Source organism: Syngnathoides biaculeatus, chromosome 16 (genome assembly GCF_019802595.1).
Source record: "Syngnathoides biaculeatus isolate LvHL_M chromosome 16, ASM1980259v1, whole genome shotgun sequence".
NCBI classification, from domain to species: domain Eukaryota; kingdom Metazoa; phylum Chordata; class Actinopteri; order Syngnathiformes; family Syngnathidae; genus Syngnathoides; species Syngnathoides biaculeatus.
The window spans coordinates 24,111,184-24,132,964 of NC_084655.1; the positions used below are offsets into that span (position 1 = coordinate 24,111,184).

At 46.2% G+C, this 21,781-nt stretch overlaps 4 protein-coding genes and 1 long non-coding RNA gene across 9 annotated transcripts; 4 read left to right on the forward strand and 1 right to left on the reverse strand.

Moving 5' to 3' along the window:
• Nucleotides 1–101: 101 nt before the first annotated feature.
• On the forward strand, nucleotides 102–2,815 carry LOC133514841 (uncharacterized). Its single transcript, XR_009798869.1, has 2 exons — nucleotides 102–237; nucleotides 1,759–2,815. It is a non-coding gene; the product is annotated as an uncharacterized LOC133514841 (long non-coding RNA).
• Nucleotides 2,816–2,976: 161 nt separating this feature from the next.
• Nucleotides 2,977–14,899, reverse strand: rsad1 (radical S-adenosyl methionine domain containing 1). Of its 5 annotated transcripts, none has more exons than XR_009798867.1 (11): nucleotides 14,391–14,899; nucleotides 13,222–13,355; nucleotides 12,916–13,120; nucleotides 11,161–11,526; nucleotides 10,745–10,808; nucleotides 10,524–10,671; nucleotides 10,240–10,294; nucleotides 9,032–9,135; nucleotides 8,835–8,939; nucleotides 4,782–4,917; nucleotides 4,563–4,697 (listed from the first exon to the last, which is right to left on the reverse strand). XR_009798867.1 is itself a non-coding variant. In XM_061846855.1 (10 exons), exons 1-9 carry the CDS (start codon nucleotides 14,547–14,549, stop codon nucleotides 8,837–8,839), a joined length of 1,338 nt encoding a protein of 445 aa, XP_061702839.1. In that variant the 5' UTR covers nucleotides 14,550–14,899; the 3' UTR covers nucleotides 2,977–3,904; nucleotides 8,835–8,836. The 5 variants fall into 5 exon arrangements, 3 of the variants coding, with proteins under 3 accessions (XP_061702839.1, XP_061702841.1, XP_061702838.1); XR_009798868.1 differs by having other exon boundaries at nucleotides 9,032–9,188; XM_061846855.1 differs by lacking the exons at nucleotides 4,563–4,697; nucleotides 4,782–4,917 and adding an exon at nucleotides 2,977–3,904.
• On the forward strand, nucleotides 3,912–8,503 carry rasd2a (RASD family member 2a). Its single transcript, XM_061846860.1, has 2 exons — nucleotides 3,912–4,851; nucleotides 6,569–8,503. The coding sequence occupies exons 1-2, from the start codon at nucleotides 4,383–4,385 to the stop codon at nucleotides 7,066–7,068; spliced, it is 969 nt and encodes a 322-aa protein (XP_061702844.1). The 5' UTR covers nucleotides 3,912–4,382; the 3' UTR covers nucleotides 7,069–8,503.
• Nucleotides 14,900–15,869: 970 nt separating the features above from the next.
• Nucleotides 15,870–17,639, forward strand: LOC133514078 (GTPase IMAP family member 7). The gene is made up of 2 exons (XM_061845369.1): nucleotides 15,870–16,199; nucleotides 16,612–17,639. The coding sequence occupies exons 1-2, from the start codon at nucleotides 16,181–16,183 to the stop codon at nucleotides 17,634–17,636; spliced, it is 1,044 nt and encodes a 347-aa protein (XP_061701353.1). The 5' UTR covers nucleotides 15,870–16,180; the 3' UTR covers nucleotides 17,637–17,639.
• A 77-nt stretch (nucleotides 17,640–17,716) lies between these two features.
• btr02 (bloodthirsty-related gene family, member 2) lies at nucleotides 17,717–21,339 on the forward strand. Its single transcript, XM_061845368.1, has 7 exons — nucleotides 17,717–18,083; nucleotides 18,853–19,127; nucleotides 19,774–19,851; nucleotides 19,931–20,182; nucleotides 20,255–20,402; nucleotides 20,479–20,505; nucleotides 20,751–21,339. The coding sequence occupies exons 2-7, from the start codon at nucleotides 18,858–18,860 to the stop codon at nucleotides 21,293–21,295; spliced, it is 1,320 nt and encodes a 439-aa protein (XP_061701352.1). The 5' UTR covers nucleotides 17,717–18,083; nucleotides 18,853–18,857; the 3' UTR covers nucleotides 21,296–21,339.
• The last annotated feature ends 442 nt before the right edge of the window (nucleotides 21,340–21,781 follow it).

Genomic DNA, 21,781 nt, shown 5'->3' on the forward strand with positions numbered 1-21,781 from the left:
GACTCAATCCGGTTCCGGTTCTCTTGCGTGAAGTCTCGTCACCGATGGTGTCCCGGTTGAACGGGAGCGGAAAAGGTCGCCCCTGCCTCGACGTGTGCAGGCTTCGGTCAGCCTTTGGCCCCAAAGTCAGCTGGGAAAATGGACGGTGATAATATCTTGATTCTGAAAATCTGTCAGAGAAGGATTTTTTTTAACCCCCCCCCCCCCTTTAATTCTTCATTAAGATTTCGAGCTTAGGTGAGCATTCCGCTCGTTTATTTTCAACTGTTTTACATTGTCATCATCCGAAAAATGCGGGAAAAACCTATTTTGACAAAGTTAGATTGGATTAAGTTTCAGTAAAATCATCAGAAAATTGAATACATGACCCAAATTATCATAAATGCTGTGATCCTGTGCATTAAAAATGTGTTCCTCAAATGTCTATACTATAGCATCCGTCCCTAGTTAAATAACTTTATTTCAATCACATTTTTGAAAAAAAAAAGAACCACCCTTGTGCAGATACCTGACAAAAAAAAAAAAGCACAGTAACAAAGTATTTGTATGGTAGGAAACCCACAGCACGTGGGCCATACATGGCCCGCGAGAGCGTTGAATCGGGCCGACACGCAACTCAAATGAACTGTTACAAAAAAAAAACATGTTCACGTCGTTATATTAGGTAATGAATACATCAAGTGCACCCCCCAACATGAAAAAAAAAGCTGAGGGAGTCAGAATACAGCGTAATTTTACGGTATCACAATGCGGTGATTATGATATAATATTGGAAGAAAATCCACTGGGATACATCATAAGTGTAAAGTTACTACATTTCTAATGCAAAAATAGACTTGCAACTGATAATTCCATTATAATTGTTTGATGAGTCAGCACAGTCAGGAGGGGGTAGAATGTCTGCCTGGCAGTTCTGAGGTTCTTTGAGTGTGGCGTTTGCCCGTAAATAATGGGAGGTGCCTGTGTGGGTTTCACCCACATTGGAAAAAAAACATATTTCTTAAATCACTGGTGTCAGTCAAACTCAAGGCCCGGGGGCCAGATCCGGCCCCCCATATCATTTGATGTGGCCCGCGTAAGAAAATCATGTGCATATAGTTCATGTTCTTTTGGACCAAAACATTCAAAATTTAATCATGGTGAGGAATGACAAACATTTTAATGTGGACATGGGGATATGTAATGAGCGTTTTCAACGGTATGAAAACCGAGCAACATGTACAAATATTTCAGGAAAAAAAAAAAAAAAGAGTCAAGCAAATCATCCAAAAACAAGGTCAATTGATATGTTAAGGCGACGGCTCATTTGGACGGTTCCGAATTTCTGACGGCCCTTCGAAGGAAACCAGCACCGCAGTGTGACCCCCGTGACAAATACGAGTTTGACGGCCCTGCTCTCAATTCGCCAATCGGTGTCAATATGCGTCTTGCCATTCGTCTGGCGACCACTCCGGGGTGTAACTCTCAGCTGGTAGAGTCCGTCACTGTGGCCATATTTACAAATACTGCATTACATATATCAATGATTCCAGTTTGAGATGTGGCTGAAGCTGCACCCCTCTTTGATTTGCTACCTGTAAAAATATGATAGCTTTGTTTTCAATATAAAAATAAAAACGTTATGAAAGCAGCGTGTCCCGCAGGGGTTCCACTGAGAGCCCCCATTTCCTTTGCAGCAGCAAGTCCGGGCTCTTGACTTATTTATCAGCACTAATGGCGCGTTGTCTGAAGTCACGTACGTCTTTATGCATTTTACAGGACCCGGCCGGCCGTCATCGACTCGGGGCTTTCGTGATCTCGGGCCGCTAATGGCCGTCGTGAGAAGCGGCCGGCAAACGCTCGGCGGAGCAGGATGTACAGGAAATACCAGCTCCTCCCTCAGAAAAAAAAAACAAACGCAAATGTCAACACGGGGAACGGCGCAAAGGCCTCGAGAAGCGCGAGGAGGGACGTCCTTTTGTTCCGACATTAAAATGAGCTCGCGCCGCCGCGGCTCCGTTCGGATTCTGGCCGATCAGGTCGGTCGAGCTTGACTTCATTGCTGGCGTCCCGGCACTCCCTCCCTCCCCTGCGTCTTTTATTTCTCCTGAAAACAGATGCCTGAGCATTCTTTTGTTTCCCAACAAAGCCCGCGGAGGTCAGCGCATGGAGGAAGGGCGTAAGCAAACGGGGGGGAGGGCGGTGGGGGGGGGTGTAGTGCAGGAGAGACAAAGTTTAAGACGTTACCAAAAAAAAAAAAAATGTCATGTTTGATGCTGGGCACTGATCACATTCATGCCATTATTTGGCGCTTGACCCTCAAGTCACTTCGGTTTCTTTGCTGTCCTCTAGCGGTCGGTAGCCGATTTGCAGGGCAATTCGTGTTCCTCAGTCTCGGAGAAAGAAAGAAAGAAAGTAGAAGAGTCACGCTTTGGGGCTTCTTTTGTGGGGCTTTGGTCAAAGTACAGGAAATTATGAACCGTTTCAAATAGTACGCACAAAACCTTCCGGTTGCTGATCGAAAGCAAAAACTGAAGTCACGAGAACGGCTCAACTTTATGCACACGTTTCTCTTTTTTCCCCCTTTTGAGCGAGCGCAAAAATGCAATATGCACTCACTTCTATCAAGTCTACCTGTATTTTAACGCGACGTAATATTGAGCAATATTCTACCCTGACATGAAGTTAAAATCTTTTTTTTTTCATGCTAATTTTCACTATAGTCATTAGCATATTTCTAACACTATTTCATTTGTAATTTCCCTCAGCCTTTCCTAACGGTGTAAGACTTGTATTATGAAATAAAATGAATAAATGAAAAATGCCTTTTGATGAATGCAGAGTAGTGATGCTGGATGGGGGAAAAAAAAAACTCAAGTGTTCTGTGAATCATCGTGCAGTGAGTAAGATGTTTCTGTGCAGCTCGTGATCGCTTCAAGAGCACAAATTGAGGAGGGGGGACGCCTCAACGCGAGGGGGATCCACGCAACCAAGAGCTGCATAAATAAAAATGTATTTACAATTTAACAAGACAGGAATTGCACAGAACTGCGGAGAATCCTGACCAAAAAAAAAAAAAAGCACAGAGTATTTGTATGGTAGGAAACCGACAGCATGTGGGCCATACAGGGCCCGCGAGAGCATTGAATCAGGCCGGCACACAACTCAAATGAAATCAATTTAAAAAAAAAAAAAAAAAAAGCCCAAAACATGTTCACATCGTTATACATCATTTTGATTCCATTCAGAATTCAACCACAATTTTCACATGGTAAAAACATGCCTTCTGCTTAAAGAACGTGTTTGTTCCTTTTTCTCTTGTGAAGCGTACCAGGAACTGGAAAAATCCAGCGGCCAGACAAAAATATTAAACACAACCGTGGAGAAGTCAGAGGAAAGGCAGAGCTGCATTGGGTTTTGCTAGACGCACAGATTAGCTTTCGTTAGCATTAGCATTTAGGAAGCGGCAGATGCCGGACTTGATTGTTCAATAAAGTTCACGAGTTAGAGAAGGAAGGTGTTGATGTTGGGTGGTGTGTCCATGCGCCGCGTACACACAGGAATGAATCAATTCACTCTCAAATGTTTGCCCATGGGCGGTACGGTGGGACAGCTGGTAAAGGGTCGGCCTCACACTTCTGAGGACCCGGGTTCGATCCCGGCCCCCCCTGTGTGGAGTTTGCGTGTTCTCCGCGTGCCTGCCTGGCTTTTCTCCGGGTGGGCACTCCGGTTTCCTCCCACATCCCAAAAACACGCAACATGAATTGGACGTTCTAAATTGCGCATAGGTGTGATTGTGAGCGCGGCTGTTTGTCTTGATGTGCCCTGCGATTGGCTGGCGACCAGTTCAGGGCGTACCCCGCCTTCTGCCCCGGAGACAGCCGGGACAGGCTCCAGCACTCCCTGCGACCCTCGTGAGGAAAAGCTGCAAAAAAAAAAAAAAAAATGGACGGAGAAATTGTTTCTCAAAGCATCCCGAAAGTCAACGCGTCTCGGAAACCATCGGGTTCGCTTTGGTGCCGCAGAATAACCTAAAACTAACCCGGAACATCATCAAAATTCGCAAACAGAAGGACGACTCGGCCTTCCTGTAACCGTGACGACAGGAATCCCGGCAGTCTATCGATCCGCGGTGAGGCAGCAAAGAATTTCTGGGGTGAAGATGACACAGAGCGAGGTGGGAACAACCCGGGCCGCTTTCCACGGGCTGACCCGACTCGAATCCAGTTGGCTCGCGTCTATAAAAGGAACGCGTTTCCCTGGATGCGAGCGGATGACGCAGACCGCGTGCTCGGCGTGGGAGTACAAAAGTCCGCGTCGGGCTCCGCGGGGCGCGCACACGGCCACGGCGGCGAGCCCGGCTCACGCGTCCTGATATCCATGACGAGCCGAACCCAGCCAAGATGAACAGCGGCCAGAGGTTCCACCTTCCCGCCGGTGGCGTCCTCCAAATGTTCAACACCCTCGGCGGGCATCCACGCCCGGGCCCCAGCCCCGGGGTCCAGCAGCAGAACCCGAAGGCGCCGCACCGCTCAAAGACGGCCGCGGGTCTCCTGGAGACGGTCAAAGGGCGATGGCGGCACCAGGACAAGGGAGGATCGCGGCAGGGGGGCTCCGTCTCCGCCGAGGCGCCGGCCGCCGTCAAGCCCGGGAACTGTCACAGAATCGTGGTTCTGGGCGCGCCCGGCGTGGGCAAGACCAACATGGTCCGACGCTTCCTGGGGGAAGAATTCCAGGACAAGTACGAGGCCACGGCCGAGGACTTCCACAGGAAGCTGTACCGCGTCGGAGCCGAGACGTACCAGGTGGACCTCCTGGACGCCGCCGGGGAGAGGAACTTCCCGGCAAAACGGAGGCTTTCCATCCTCACAGGTGACGCAAATCGTCCAATGTTCTCCTTCGGAAATTGCTTTACACAGTATCTTGCTGGTGGATGGACTGAAAACGATTATTACATTTTTAGTTTGAACGTCACAAAAACGTGATGCTAGGCGCAGTGGATGTTTCATTCTTCTACTTTTATTCTTACAGTATTTGTTTGTGGATGGAGTGAAAAATTATTATTACATTTTTAGTTTGAAAATCACAAAAACACGACTGCAAAATGTGGTGGAAGGTGCAGTGGATGTTTAATTATCATCATTTTATTTTTGGATTCATAATTGTACAGATGTTTTTTCCTTTTTTTTAATAGGTTCTCATCTTGTAGTTGTTGTTTATATCATCATAATTTCATATATGATCATTTTGTACACATCCTTGATGTATACGTATAAACAAATATTTCATTCATGTGGCCACAGTCGAGCATCGACAGTCACACATTTGTGATTTCAAAAAAAAAAAAAAAATCTGTTATCGCTTACTTATTTGAATTTGAACACAGGTGAAAGGAATAAATAAACTAGTTTATGATGATTGTATTACTTTTTTAAATTAATATTTAAATTGAAGTTGCGCATGAACACAACTGTGAAGTCTTTGCCTGTCGCTCAAATGTGAATACCAAAAATCTGCTAAATGCGAAGGTCGGACAAAACGCGTTTATAAGAAAACACTCGTTACATTTCAAAGGTTTACAAAACATATTTTACCGCTATTTGGCCAATTTTTAAAAAATGTGACCAGGCAAAAGTTGCACCCCAAAAATATGGTTACCCCTGTGACAATAAAATATACAATTTGTCACTCAGGACCTATTTGTGTATTGATATAAAATGCATCACCCAGAAGTGACCAATGAGATTGCTCCAATTTCATCTCTGTCCCCTGTGGCCATATTTGGCATTCATGGTACAGTATGCTTTATTGTCGACGCTCAATATTTGTAGACCATATTGCGTCTATTTCATATTTCGCCGAGATGTGCGCATCTTGGCCACCACGAAGGAGTAGATTACATCCAGACATTTAACGACTGACTCAGTAAACTGCAATAAAATGTGTTGTTTTTATAATAATACAGGTACATCTCAAGAAATTACAGTACGGTACTGAAGTGCATTTATTTCAACACTTGGGAAAATTATTTTTCACTTTGCAAATTCCTGACTAATTTTTAAATAAAAAACGTTTGTCATTGTTTGCTATGTAATCATCTGGTTTCCAGACATGGCGAATTTGGGTTTTTGGTTTGATGTGCACTGCAATCTAATACATACACATTTTTAAAAAAATGATATATTTCACTCTGAATGTGTCGTGCAACTCTAAAATATGATTTTGACTTATTGAATTGAACTATCTTCAGAAAATAAACTTTTGACAGTAATTGAATCCATTGAGATGTACCTGTATATTGTTATATTGTCTGTCGGCATGTGTTGCCGCACCGTTTGTGTTTGCATTGTGCGTTAGCGTTAAACTATCTGGAAGGATTTTTTTTTTTTTTTTTTTTTTTTTTTTGAAATTGTCACCGTCCAAACTTTTGTTACTTGTGAAACAAGTTGCGTTGATTGGCAGCATCGTACTGCAAAATTTTGTCCATGAAGTAAAAACAAAATGTATCACGGTATGTTTTGACAGATCCAGTTTGAGGTTTTCGGTCACATTTTAATGCTGGAAATTCTTTGTTTTGTTCCGCCTCCAGGTGACATCTTCTTGCTCGTCTTCAGTTTGGACAACAAAGAGTCTTTCGGCGAAGTTTGCGAGCTGCTCAGTGAGATCAGAGTCGCCAGGACGAAGTTGCTCAAGTCCAAGCGTCCGCCGAGATTGCCCGTTGTAGTTTGCGGCAACAAGGCGGACCTGGACGCTCAGAGAGTCGTCAGTCAGTCCGAAGTCGCCGAGGCCTTGGCCCGGGACGTCGCCTTCTTCGAAACCTCGGCCAAGCGGGGCACGGCGCTGGAGGCCGTGTTCCGGGAACTGGCCGTCACGGGCGGCCTGCCCGACGCGACCGCGCCCTCGCGCCATCGCCTCGTCTCCATGGTGACCTACCGGTCGCTGTGCGGGCGGAGCGGCGCGCCGGGGGAGGCCGCGCCCTGCGCCGCCGTCGACCCCTCGGCGAGGCGGCCCAGTTTCGGCAGCGACCTGCGGCTGGTGCTCGGATCAAGCGCCAAAGCCGACAAACCCGAGAGGTGTCAGATTCAATGAATCGCCAGCCCTCTCCACAGAAACCAATTGTGGTAGTATGCTACAATGTTGTATTATGTAAGGAGTTATACTCTAGATAGCATTTGGCCGGACCAGTGCATTCCTACTTTTTTTTTTTTCCAATATACTCTTTACGTACGTGTTCACATTCAGATCTGTTCTGCTTCAACAGAAAAAGTTCAATCTCTCCAGCCAAAGGACATGAATGCAAATGTTTCTTGAACAAATTGATGATGATCCCTTTTTTTTTGGGGGGGGGGCTGTTGTTCCGTCCTGGCCACAAGAGTCCAAATGATGACAATAATGAAAATATACTTGTCGTTCGATGCTACAATAAAGCTTTCTTGACGAAATTCATGACGTGGATTCCATATAAAGATCGGGCTCGGACGGAGTCACCGTTTCCGGCCAGTGAGACGAAAACACTTCAAAGTGCGTGTGTGGGGAAAATGAGATGACGCAGAAACCTTTTGAGCATCTCCTCCAATTGTCAGATGCGCTGCGAACGCACACGAACGCGAAGGATGAGTACCGCGGAGGAGGCGTGAGTGTGACCGTGTGAGTCAGCGCCGGTGATCCAAAGACGCCAGCAGCCTCATGAGGAAAACATCGGCAGCACCGCGACAGACGCACAAGCGTGCTCAGTTTGGAAAGGGAGACGTCGCAAAACGGTTTTTCAGCATCAGGTCTTCGCCACACTGTTGCATTCTTCATTTGAAATATTTTCCGAGGTCTTGACTGCACCTCTGCACTCTTTTCAGGTCTTGTGCGTTACGTGGGGGATCGGGGGTTCCTCCCTTCAGTTTCCTCTTCTAGTGGTAAAATGCATACTCCATTAGGTTAAAGTCCAGTTATTGACTTGGCCAGTCCAAGACCTTCCACTCCAGTCCTTTGTCGTGTCGGCAGTGTGTTTTGTGCCACTGTCTTGTCGCATGAAACCCAAACGACTTCAGCGTACAACAAAATCAACAGGAAGTGACCTTGCCGATCCAATAATACGAATGCGTATACAGTAGGAGGAAAAAGGCCATTCCAATATGCCCCCAGCCACCCAAATCATGAGTGGAAAATGAGTTAGCTACTCCTCTTATTAACTTCTTTTTCATATCAAATATTAGAAAGACTTCTCAGTGTGAAGCAGTGAAGTTGGAGAACGCGACAAAGCACCACATTAATAAATATAGTGGGAAGTAATAATTTAAAAAAAGGGAGCTTTGTATCTTTGTTAAGGCAGAATTTCTTTTTCTTAAGTAGCTTATTAGGAGAGATGAAGTGCTCCAGCATTCATAAAGGGGGAAATGGTATGAATATAAAGAGCCAACAGCTCATTATTTATGATAGCCTGCTGCTAATAAATGTTCTCATTACGTCTGAACGTTTATGTTTTGCAGTGGATATTCTTTGACACGCGAACAGACTCATTATTAAAAGTGGCGCCCGTGTTTTAATGAGCAGGCCGTCGTCGGCTCAGGTGCGCTTATCGGTCAAATGTGACAAGACGGCACTCGGATTGATTCATTCTCAAGATTTTGTCACAAGTGTCTGCATAATGAGCTCATCAGGATGCAGGAACACGCGCACATCAAAATGGTTGAAAGCATTTCTGGAATGGTACAATCATATGCGCAGGACATGAGCAATGAGAACAATCCAAAATGTTCCTGTGCGGATTCCGGTAAGACGTGACTGCATGGCGATGTTTAAACTACCACGTTATGCCGTAGTTGATTGAAATCAAGAGATTCTTGAGGTGAGGGCGACACTACCGTCACGACTTGGCAGATTCCGACGTTTGTCTTTCCAGTTCCAGCAGGAGAGTCGGCAGCACGGCGTCCAGTAACGCCAGACCATCCCGGGAGCAGCGCAGTCCTCTAAAGAGGAGACGGGAAAAACATAAACAAACAAACAAACGTGATGTGATTCTGCCACCGGTGTCAAACACGTCAGCCGCTCGAGTCGTCACCCGTCATCCAGGGTCAGATGGCCACGCTGGAAGAATTCTCGGACGTCAGCGGATGAGCTGAAGATGTCAGCGAGGCCCAGCTGTGGACTGAACAGCTGCCAGCGCTGTTAAATGTCACCGAATTTATTCTTACATTTTGTACATTCTGTACAGTCTCCTGAAAAAAAAAAAAAAAGTAGCGGCCCCCTTCTAACATTCTTATGCAATTTCATACTTTCCCCACTTGCATGTTTAAGATCATCAAACTAATGTAAATAGAAAAGATCTTTTTTGAAATGATTTGATCTATTGGGAAGGGGGAAAAAAAAATGGGTTAAAAGTATTTGATCCCTAAACTTGAATGACAGCACCGGACATTTAGTATGCAAATCTGATGAGTGTAGTTCTGTAATAGTGAGCCACCAGTTTTCTGCTGTAACCGCATGTAATTGTGACATTTACGTAGAGGTATATGTTAAAAAAAAAAAATGCAGGGAGTCCCCGGTTCACGACGGAGTTCTGCTCTTGCGGCAGAGATGCAAACAAATTGTACGCAAATCGGATGACGTTGCAGTCAACCGCTAACTTCCTTTCGTTTTCTAGGCCCTAAAAATGCAAAGCCAGAAGAACGGCGGTGGTGAGCTTTCATTCTGATCATATATTCTTCCGTTACCGCGCAAACTACTTCGGCGCCCACAATTTGTGACCTTGAAACCTCGTATGTCTGGACCCTCATTAACCAGGGAGCCCATTCTTATATTCCGAGGATCTAATAAAGTGAATTTGCGTAACTGCCTTTTTTATATCCATCTTGGTCAAAATTACTTGATGAGATCAAATGCCCTCCCTGGTTTATGATGGTACAGACAGACAAGTGGCCCTACTACCAAGACTTGTGGAACACCACTGGTTAACGCCAGGCAATTTTGACATTTACCGTAATTTCCGGCCTATAAACCGCGACTTTTTTCACACGGTTTGTGGATTCTTTCTAACGGCCACAAGGGGGCGCTCGAGCGGAAAAGGTAAGCGCGAGACCAGTGGAATATATGTGCCGAGGAAGTGAGTTTTATCAATATGTTGTTGTTTTTTTTAACCGGCCCTGTTAGCGCCACACCAGCACTAGCGTGTTGCTGCTGTGCTACTGTCGCGTCTCAGTGATTTAGTTTTTTTGTGTTTTTCGTGTAATTGCCCCTGAGTCGTAGGACAGTTTTGCGCAGTAACATGACCTTATGCGTGATGCCTTCTGTCATTCTCAATCCCATCACCAACACCTCCTCCAATCTGCCAAACAGAAAGATCCGTAGATATAGTTCACAAATTCACAGGAACAGGACAGCGCTTGTCAATGTGTTGCTATATTCTTTCACGTGGACAGCACGAGTGAAAGGACGCAGCGACTTGGGAGGCATTCGTCAGCCGGTGGTGCGTCCATCTTGCTTGTTCCAATTCACAGTGTGTGCGTCACGTGTCACAGCACGCTACTACTTTGCGCGTTCGTGCAGGAGCTCACAGTTCAAGATGGCCGAGCTTAATCCTCCTCCGAGTCCCGTGTCCGTGCCGCCGGACCTCGAGGATCCACAAGTCCGGCTCCAGCGTCTGGGTGCGGGCCTCTCGGTGCGCGCCTCCAACGCCGAGAGGAACGAAGCGTCCGTGTGCTCCTGTTACAGAAAAGAAAAGAAAAGAAATCGTCAGCGTTGCCTTCAAGGCCCACGATCGTGAAGAGTGGCTTACCTGGACCGACACCGATGTATTGTCTTCCTTTCCAGTAGTTCATGTTGTGATGGCTCACGGCACTCTGCACAAATCATATCAATTTTACTCATGACATTAATTTGAACAAAACCTTTCACTTGCCAAATTATTTTTTGGGACATTTTTGATTAGGAGAAAAATAGGGATACAACAGTAAAAAGATCCGTGAACAAAATAACGGTCAACCCATAAAACTTGTCGTAGTAAAATGTAAGCTTCTTGGTGCCATAAGGAACTAAGTTAAAGTGATGGGAGGAGCTTCTATGAGACAGGATGAAGCTCAGTTAGTTTAGCATAAAAGTAATGCTTTGGTGCCATTTTTTTGTGTAAATAAAGTTTTGTTGGGGGTGTCGGTTACAGGCGGATTTTCGCTTGTTACTGCGCCGTCAACTCACGTTTCTGGCAAAGTTTGACACTTCGTACTGGTCAAATCCGTGCCGCCGCAGCATCCTCCTGGCGCTCTCATACATCTCCGCCATCGCGTGGTCGCCGGGCAGCGTCACCTCGCCGCCTCGTATTTGTTTAAAGAGCGGGGTGCCTCGCTCGGGCGTCAGCTGGTACAGCGACACGTGGTCGTCGCACAAGCGCAGGAGCTCCGACAACTCCGCTTCCCACGATGCCAGGCTCTGCCCGGGGCGCCCGAACATGACGTCCACAGACACCCTGCCCGGGCGCAATCTGCGAGCCTCCTCGACCGTTTGCAGGGCCTGATGAGCGCTGTGGTCTCGCCCCAGTCTGCTTAAATCGGCATTCTGGAGAGACTGGACAAAGAATTGTCAGGTTAGGATTGTGTGCAATTGATTTGTTGAGGAATTTATTCTGTGTGGGAAATTATAACACAATTACAGTCAATTGGTCTGAAAATCATTTTTTCATATGGTGACAGGCAGAACAATTAAAAGCTCTTCAGCGAGATTGGAGGAAAAAATTTCCATTCATTAATCATGATAATAACGTTTACATTCAACTAAACGGGTCTAGATTTTAAACCGATTACCGGTAAATAAATTGGTGAGAAAACTAAGACGAGCTCATCAATATTCCCGTTCAGTGAACTTCAATAAACCCTGCCGAAAATTCAAATGATGCCCTCAAAAAATGTTGATAAATGAAATAATAAATTCCGACAAAGTACGACTTTAATTTAAATTGTTGCGAGCGGGAAAGGAATACTTTGAAGTACTTTGCGAGTATGTGAGCAAATATTAACTCCCAAAAACTAAATGGTGAAAAATCTGGGAATCGCTGTAAATATAAGGTACTTTTGTGATCATTTTGTTGTTGTATCTCAGCTCAACGAAGGGTGGAGAACACTAGACTGCGGTAATTCCACATTAGTTGCAAGGATGCATGGATCAGGCCTCAAAAAGTTTATAATTCCCACTAAAAGTCACATGATGGCATCAAACCACCCACTTTTGACTAACAGAAGCTCCTCTCACCACTGTAACATAGTTCCGTGAAACCAAAATACAGAAAAGCCTCGATTCTCGAACGTCGCCGTCTTCGAACAAATCGGTTTTCAAACAAAAATTTGGAGATTTTTTTTTTTGCTTCTGTTTTCGAACAAAAATCGGTACTCGAACGCCCCAGACAAAATCCGGAAATAACATATTGCGCGCGGCCAGACCAGCTGACCCGCGACGCGCTTTGGACCTGGAAATAACATGCCGCGCGGTGCAAGCAGTTGACCCACCAATGACGCGTTTTGTTGGGGGCCGAGTCCCTACAGATACGGCAATGCACTCCCAGCCTAGCGTACCACACTACTAAAGCATACATTTTAAGCAAAAAATAAAATATATTTCTTCAATTATTTCATTATATAAAGTATTTAAACTATACATGTATTTATACTATGCAGTTTATTATCAGAAAAAAAACTAAAAAAAATGCTTTAAAAGCCCAATTTTTTTTTTAGGCTTGGAACGCATTATTTCTTTTTTCATTCACCGTAATGGGAAACATCGATTCGGTTTTCGAACAAATCACTTCTCAAACCGTTTTCTGGGACGGATTGTGGTGGAGAACCGAGGCATCACCGTAGGACCAAAGCACTACTATTAGCCAGTCCTTTGATGGCATTTTATAGCATCTTGAGGCATTTCCGATGCAATGTGTTCCAAAACAAGATGTGACACTTATTGTACCTGGACCCCTATGGAGAAACGGTTCACGCCAGCATGGCTAAAGTCCTTCAATTTTGCCCTTCCCTCGGGAGTGGGGTTGACTTCCAGTGAGACCTCAGCTTGGTGTGCCAGACTCGCCCGTCTGGAGACCGTTTCCAGAATGTCCGAGACGGTGGAGGGGTGCGCCAGGCTTGGGGTACCGCCACCAAAAAACACGGAAGTGATGCTGCAAGGACAAAGCGGGTGATAAGGGACAAAGAGAGTGGTGGACACATGTATTTGATAAATATATATCTGCTCAAAAAAAAAAAATCAAAAGAATCCTACCGGGAAACCTGACTGAGCTGCAGCAGCGTCTCGACCTCACGCTGAAGACATTGGCTAACTATGTGCTTGTTGTCACTTTTGGGGACGTACTTGTTGAAGTTGCAGTAGGAGCACCGTTTCAGGCAGTACGGCCACTTTGAAAGCGAGGAGGAATTGCACCAGAATATCACAAAAATGAGCGCGTGGGAATACAAAGAGACTTTGACTCAGGCACATACGCAGGTCAGCATTCAGCAATTTGCTGATTTCTTTATTTACCTTCTGCTATTCTACAGAAAACTCACTCACTTGTAAGCGATTTTTGTGATCGGGACAAAGCAATGACATTATTGCTTCGGTGTCATCTGTCATTCGGTGTCTTGGAAAAGGAACTCAGCTGAAGTGAGTTGAGGAGCTTTACTTTTACACAAAGTAGCCCTTTGTCGCCACCTTGTGGTATAAACAGTGGTTGTTTTTACTTCCAGTATGTGTATTATGACCTTCCTCGAAGCTCCAAATCTCCAATAATCCCTTCCCATTCAAATGGATAAAATGTTTTTCTGATGTCACCATAAAGAGTTTCCACTTGTTACATTAAAAAGTAATTCTTCTCCATAGACCGCAGCTCCTCAAAATTCAGTCATTAATTTGTGACATTATAGTACATCAAATTTTGAACACCCTTTCAGAGATAATGAATATTACGCAAAGTTTCTCCCTTTTCCAAAAAGATATAAATGATTCATATGATTGAGCATTAAGTGTTTGACTAATTTCTTTGGGGGGTGGCGGGTAATATATTCCTTCATCCAAAATTGGTAACACCCTAAATTTTATACCTTTATTTATGTGTAGCTGCCTGATTGATCACTTGTGTTTATTATTTACTATTCTTCTTGCCGTTATTGTTTCTTCACTATGGATTTCTGGGTGTGTGTGTGTGTGTGTGTGTGTGTCATTTCACTAAGTCTGTTTCCAAAAATAGAAAATGTGGGACCTATTGCATATATTGTGTCATTTATCTTTAAAATAAAGATTCCAAATGATTAAAATTTGTTTAGGAGGTCCTATTCGATATTGGCGAGTTCTGGACGGTGGCCACAAAGGGGAAGAAAAGCACCCAAAATGCTAATGGTTTATATTTACTGCGTGAAGATAGCGTCATTAAAATATGAAAAGATGTCTCTTACGTGGATGTAGAGTGACGCCTCCTTCACAAGAATCTCACGTTGAGGCGATACGGCTCCGTCCTCAGTTAACATTCGTGTGCTCTTAAACGCAGACAAGCAGCGTTCGCCGGGGGCTGCCAGTAGCACTCGTCCCGGTACTCTCATCGTGTGCTTGATCATTTCACGTGGACACCGCAACGTACACTCATAAGTGTCAAATTTGTCAAAACTTTCTAGAAAACGAGGCGGCTCAAAAAAAAAAAATGCGCCGTTGAAATCGTAACTCTCGAAAACACAATTTTACGGCAGAGTTTATTCCTTTTGAAAACGTACACTTTCCCCACGTCTTTCAGTCTCCTACTCAAATTGTGTCCTCATCAGAAAGCCGCTCAAAAGTCACCACGATAAGTTACAATTAAAATTTAATTTTAAATTGCACATTTATACTCCTAAACGTGTACTATGGGAGCATATCTGGGTCCGCGACGTCAAGTGTCCGACCGGAAACAGGCATTATACAAATCTATGGTCCGCTTCCAGATGTTCAAAATCAAGTTACTCCCGTTGTATACATTTGCATATTTCGGTATTATGATGTTCTTGTATCCCCACCGGTGTTTTCTCTTCATTCAGACCGCCGTTCATCTCGCCTCCACCTCTTGTAGTTAATATTTGTGTAAATTGGATTTTTTTTTTTTTTTGTCCAATCAGATTTTAGACACAACATGTTGCCCTGTAAATCTAATCTGCCCGGGGCCTTCACAATCACTATTGCTGGTCAATTTAGCTTTCCATCCATCCATCCATCCATCCATCCATCCATCCATCCATCCAAACATTTTCTGATCCTCGCCGGCTGGACCATTATAACAACAGCTTCATTTCAAAGCTTCAGACCGCTTGGTCACAATAACGTCGGCATTTTGGGGTCTTCTGTTTGCTCAGAGTAAAAATGTTACTGCTAGTTTCAACTAGCGAAATCGCTATAGCAACAAGCGCACGTTGCTTAAGGTCATCCATACCAAATGCACAGACCATGTCTGGAGGCTTCAAAACAAAATCGTCAACTTCTTGTTCAATTTTTGGCATGTCCTTACATCATTTTATAGATCCCATGACCACCAAATTTTGTGCCGCAGTTCCCCAAAAGGTTATTCATTCCTAAGGGGAATAACAAGCAAAGCATCCAAAAAGGGTTTTGCAATCATTTCGACCTAATAATTTGGAATCTACTTTCATGTAATTATTTTCCTCCAAACAAATACGTTGCTTACATAATGGGAGGCGGGGTTTTAATTCAACAGCTGTATTGATATGAGATTGCGTAACAGTGTCGCGTCTGTATTTACGCGTGTTGTCTTTGTACACACTGACATTTAGCGTCACTATGACGGCACACCAGGACACTAAATTTAGAATCCTCATTGGAGTTGGTCTCGGACAAGATTGAATTAATTTAATGAGGTATTGATTATCCTGATTTGTCTCACCAAGCGAGCGGCTATCAAAGAACTGCTCCGGACAGCGATGATGGCGGGAATACACAAATTTTAATTCATTTGAGGTTAATTTGTTTTTGCACCCAACAACCGGTAATCGTAAAATCGCGCAGACCAATTGATGATTTTCATACTTAATAGACCATTTGGATAATAATTAAGAAGATGATTCAACATGAAATGTGGAGGGCGGACTGGAGTTTCCGCCCTGAGGACATTTTCCACTTTCCAAATCAGGCGGAACCACAAGTGGGAGTCGCTGGACACTCGACGAGATCCGCATTTGGGGTGTGCTCTCGTGGTTGAAGCGTGATGGAGAAGAGAAAAAAAGGTAGGCACCCAAATTTCATGTCTGAAGTCAAAATGGTTTGCGGGTCACTGATTGTTACGATGGATCATCTGCAGATGTGCCTTTGTTATGGCGTTACACATGTACTGTATAGTACATTTCAGCGCCTTTGGATCTTATGGAGGAACTGAATTTCTAATTTGAGGTGAAAAGGTTTGAGGAAATCCTTCGTTAGATAGCTTTTAAAAAATGACATTTGGTGCTTTGCTGCCACATCGGTTCGTTCCATACGTAAGAGTGTAGTTGTTGTAATTAGCGGGAGTCTGGTCTTGAGGCTTCATTGCCTCCTATCCTATCACCACAGGTTACGCAGATCAGCCTGACAATTATTTGACCCCGGATGCAGGGAAGACTGTCCAAGGCGAGTGTTGAAAGGAGACCTTCTTCTCCGCAGGTTCCTCCTTGGAGCTGAGGCTGATGGTGGTCGGCAGCAGCGGACCGTCTCAGTTCCAGCTGACCAACGCGATCTTCGGAAGGGAAGAGTTCCCCAAGGACACTACAAGCGTCTCTGGCAGCCGGAAGATTTTGGGTGAGCTGGCAGGGCGACGGGTGGCCGTGATCAGCGCCCCAAACCTCTACGATAAGGACATATCTCGTGTCAAGAGGAAGATGGAGCTGAGAAGGTCCAAATGCCTGTCGGTGCCCGGTCCCCACGCCTTTCTGGTGGCCTTCGACATGGAGAAAATCTCGCCAAACGACATTAGGACCCCGCAGCTCATGATGAAACGTTTTGGAAGACGCTGTTTTAGACACTGCGTTGTCCTGCTCGCCTATGACGGGAACCCGGACGGTGCCGCATTGGAGGACGTGGTGCAGAACACCGACTGGCCCTTGAGGCATCTGATCGAGGACTTGGGCGGCCGCGTTTACATTTTTAACAAGGACTGGCGGGACCGCAGCCGCGAGCAGGAACTCCTGCAGAAGATCGAGTGGATGGTGGCCTCCTTGGGCGGCGCCTGCTTCTCCAGCGGAACCTTCCAGAAAGCCGAGCGCAGCGTGAAGAAAGAGGAGAAGAGGCTCATGAAGAAGATGGCAGCAGATAATGAGAAGGTGTGGAGCGACCTGGAGAAGAAGTACCTGTCCGATGAGTTGTACCAGCGCAAAGACGCCCACACGGCCAGCGTGAGCGCCAAGATTAGGGCAAAGGCCGAGGTGGACAACGGCTGGCTAAGGACGTCCCTGGCGAGGGGGGTGGGTTCAGGCATGGTGGCGGGGGCTGTCATGGGGGCCCTGGTGGGCTCTATAGAGGGTCCGGGAGGGATGGTACTGTATGGTGTCATCGGCGGGGCGGTGGGCGCGTCGGCGGGCGGTGCCGCTCAGGTAGCCACCAAGCACATGGAGGACAGGGTGGCACCTCCCGCCAGACTCAACTTCAACTCCATCTTCATCAACCGCTTCTTTGCAACGCAGCGGCCGTGACAGCAGCCCGCAACAAAGGGGACAGCTGCTTATCTATTGTCATGCAACGCTCATGTTTTAGCTTTACAAACAATTGTTTTGCAGTCCCCGTAGAGGTCTTTCTACTGCTTAGACATTGAAAAACAACGGCTTGAATCCGCCAGTGTCATGATCACTGAAGGCGTGGTCGTACACATGCCTGACTCTGTTAATCGTTTATTATGTTTGAAGATAACAACACCTTTTGGCACCTGTAGTCAACCACATTCCATTTTAAAGCCCAACCTCCCACCGTGTTTGCTGATAGAGGAGCTCCGATAACTTTCAGGGTGGAGTTTGTTTCGGCAGAGAGAGCCATCGCTGGACGACTCAACACACCTTAGTGCCGCACGGAACATCAGAACTGTACGGTGCTTCCCTGGTTCTCTTGAGCCCGTGGAGAGCCGAGCTGACTTCTTGACAGGACAGGTAAGCCCATACTGTACTTTGTCGTACTTGTCTTTTGATATATCCCTCATTCGTTTGGAATTGAACACTTCCTGCTACATGTCCCTTAAGGCATTTACCATAAATAACCAGCGGACACGATAAATTTGCAGTTTGCTGAAGGGGCGGGAGTCACTCCCAACTTGCATTTTTGTGTTTCACATCAGCTCCTGCGTGATATAATCTGGTAGTCACGCGCGTGTGTGTGTGTGTGACGTCTACCTGTTTGTCCACATGCTTTGCATATTTTAAATAGCCGTGTCCATTCCTTGTGATTTTGCAAATGTCTAAGTTGAGCAGGCAGGATTGTGCAGCTGTTTAGCAACACCATAATCCATTTTACAATTGCCTGTGGGAAGCTTTCACAGGGCATCCCTGTCCTGCCTTTTTTACGTCTCTTCCCACGACCTTCCATCAAGCAATATGAGCATTTGTATATTTTTTCAATGAACTATTGGCAGTAGTTCTTTGCTGTTTACAAAAAGAGCCCTTTTCCAGTGTATTTCCGATGTCTCTGGTCGTCCACTGTTAACTGTTAGCCCGTCAGTGCTCGCATTTCTGCGTTTCCAAGTTCGATCTCAACTCCAGCATACTTTGTGTTTGGATGCTCTCCCCGTGCTTGTGGATTTTCATTGGGTACTCTGTCTCCCTGCGTCCATTCATCCATTTTCGGTAGCGTTTATCCTCATTCGGCGTCACTAGTGCGCTGGATTTCTGTTCTGACTTTTCCTTTCCCGGCTGCCCTTTCCAGCCCCAATGGCGTCGACCGTGGGCCTCCTCCCTGAGAAGTCTCTGCTGTGCTCTTTGTGCAAGGACATCTTCAGCAGTCCAGTCACCACCCCTTGCGGACACAGCTTCTGCTTGGCCTGCCTCTGCGACTACTGGACGCGGCATCAATCCAGATACTGCCCGTGCTGCAGGAGACTCTTCGCCAACAGGCCCGACCTCAGCGTCAACCGTATCCTGGCCGAGATCTCGAACAATTGGAAGAAGACCAGACCGCAGAAACCACCAGATGAAGAGACGGTGTGTTATCAATTTCCATTACAGGAGGTTGGGAGTATCCCGACTGAGTTTGGGCGAGAGGCACAGTACAGCCTTGACTTATTGCCAGCCAATCTCAAGGAATTTATCACCCATGCGCTACACTGACATTCATACCTTCGGTAAACCTAATATGAATGTTTTGGGGCTGTGGGAGAAAAGTCAGAGTCCAGTAACTAGCTCAGACAGAAAAGATGGTCCTGTTCAGACCGTTGTCAGATTTAAATACAACCAAAAGAATCTGATAATGGATTCCAAGATGCACAGGCAGTCGTTGCAGAGAGGTCAGAATCAGAGTTATGTGCTGCCTCCCACATGATTGAACTGTTCCTCCAATCCAAGAACCCAAAATGGTATAATCCAGTTATTGGATGTCATTCTTTCTGTACCAGGAAGTGGCCAGCTACCAAGCAGAATGAACAACAAACAAAAATTGGATGATGCATGATTTAGTTTTCACATTTTGTCAGTGGGGTCTGTTCTCTCTTTTTTGTGTGTGTCTTCTTCCACGTTGGTGATACTGAATCCCTCAACCCGACAACCCAAAATGATACAGTCCCATTGGTTATTGCAGCAGTATCTGACAGAATTGCAGGTTTTAGTTTGTGATAATTGTTTAATGCTTTAGGTTATCAACGTAGAGCAAATGATTCAGGAAAGGCTGCAGAAGATTGAGAGGTTGAAGAGTTCTCTTGAGCTCCAAAAGGTAAGGTTGAAAGAATCAAATCTAAATAATTCCTACATTATTTTGCTCCCGCGATGATGACGGTTTGTTGTCCAATCAGAGCTCTTACCACAGAGCGATGCGAGAGAGCCAGAAGGTCTTCTCGGCCCTCGTCCACGCCATGGAGAAGAGCCACAAAGCTGTGGTGGCCGCCATCGAGGAGCGTCGAAAAGAGGAGCAGCAGAAGGTCGAGACGCTGGTGAAGGAGCTGGAGCAGGAGATACGGGAACTGACAAAGGAGACTGCAGAACCTGACTCTCTCGTTTCAGAAAAAAACAGTGATCAGCTCCACGATGTAACTAAAGACTCCACGGTATTTGCCTTCACATTCTTACAATGACACACGATGGGACATTAACGTTGACCATCTGTGTGTTGCTTACAGAACAGTGTACGTCCTGGGCGACCGGTCCAGTTGAAGGATTGGTCCGCAGTTACCATAGAAACCGACCCTTGTGTCGGGGTCACCAGGAGAGCGCTGTCGGAAATGATGGCCAAGATGAAGGCGGAAGTCAACCGGCTGTCCAAATCAGGTTGGTTATTACAATTAATTGAGCATCTTGTGATCTCATACTCTGTCATACTGACATGTTTCTTTTTGCTTGCCAGAACTTAAAAGAATTGAGAAATACACTGGTAAGTCTTTACTTGTACAAAAACTGACATGTTACCATATCAGACTAAAGTCAAGAGTACCCACGAGGTCTGCTAGTTTGGATTTAGAAACAGTTCTTCCCATCGTGAAACTTGCGAGAGACTAAATGGGCATATTTTCTAATGTGGCCCCCTGGTAGCTCTGACGAAATATTGTAGCACCCCTCCCATCACTTGTGTTCTGCCAGCATCCTGGAACTCATTCACTTTGACCTCCTTTGTTACAGTGGATATTAATCTAAGCGCCAAGACGGCCCATCCCTCCCTCTTGATCTCGGACGACAGAAAACACGTGAGGCAGAGCGACAAGCGCCACGAGGTGCCGGACCACCCCAAACGCTTCGACCGCGTGGCCAACGTCCTCGCCAAGGAGAGTTTCAGCAGTGGGAGATCCTACTGGGAGGTGGAGGTCGGCGAGAAGACCGAGTGGAGCTTGGGCGCCGTCCGACAGTCCATTAACAGGAAGGGCCGCTTCACCGTGTGCCCGGCCAACGGGTTCTGGACACTGAGTCTTAAAGCAGATGGGCAGTACGTCGCAAACACTTCTCCGCTGTGTGCGGTGGCTTTGGAGCAGAGGCCGAGAAAAGTCGGAGTCTTTGTGGACTACGCCGAAGGCCGTGTGTCCTTCTACTGCGCCGAGACGGGCGTCCATATTCACACCTACAGTGACACGTTCTCAGACAGCCTGCACCCGTTCTTCTGTCCCGGGCGCCTGCACGGCGGCAAAAATGCCGAGCCACTCATCATTAGCTCCAGCTTTTGCAGCATCTAATCAAACCGAACGAAAGAATCACAGTGGTTTGGTAGTGTCGACACATTCTATAACATGTCAAGGTTTTGCTTTACACTTATCACTCTGGGGACGAAGGAGTCCCAAGTCCTATTTGTCCTGTGAAAGCGAACTGTGTGGCGCACTGCATAAGGTAGATACCTGGACTTCGAGCAGAAGTTGTTCCCACTTGAAAACATCAATGAAGTTAGAAGATGGGCAGACATGAGGCCACAGCAGGACGGAGACAGCGGCCGAGGGAGGAGGGGGGGTTGTTTGCAGCCGAACAGCAGCTCATTGTGCTCGTACACCAGGCACCGGGAGACACATTGGTGCAGTGGCACACACACAGACGCTTGTGCCCACTGCCACATCGCTTGGGCAGAGGCACCATCTCGTTGCCACTTGACGCTGAGAGAGGCTTTGACGCCAACTCCCACCGTTGCTCCTCGAGGAACGCGGACCACCTGATCCGGCGAAACAGAGCCG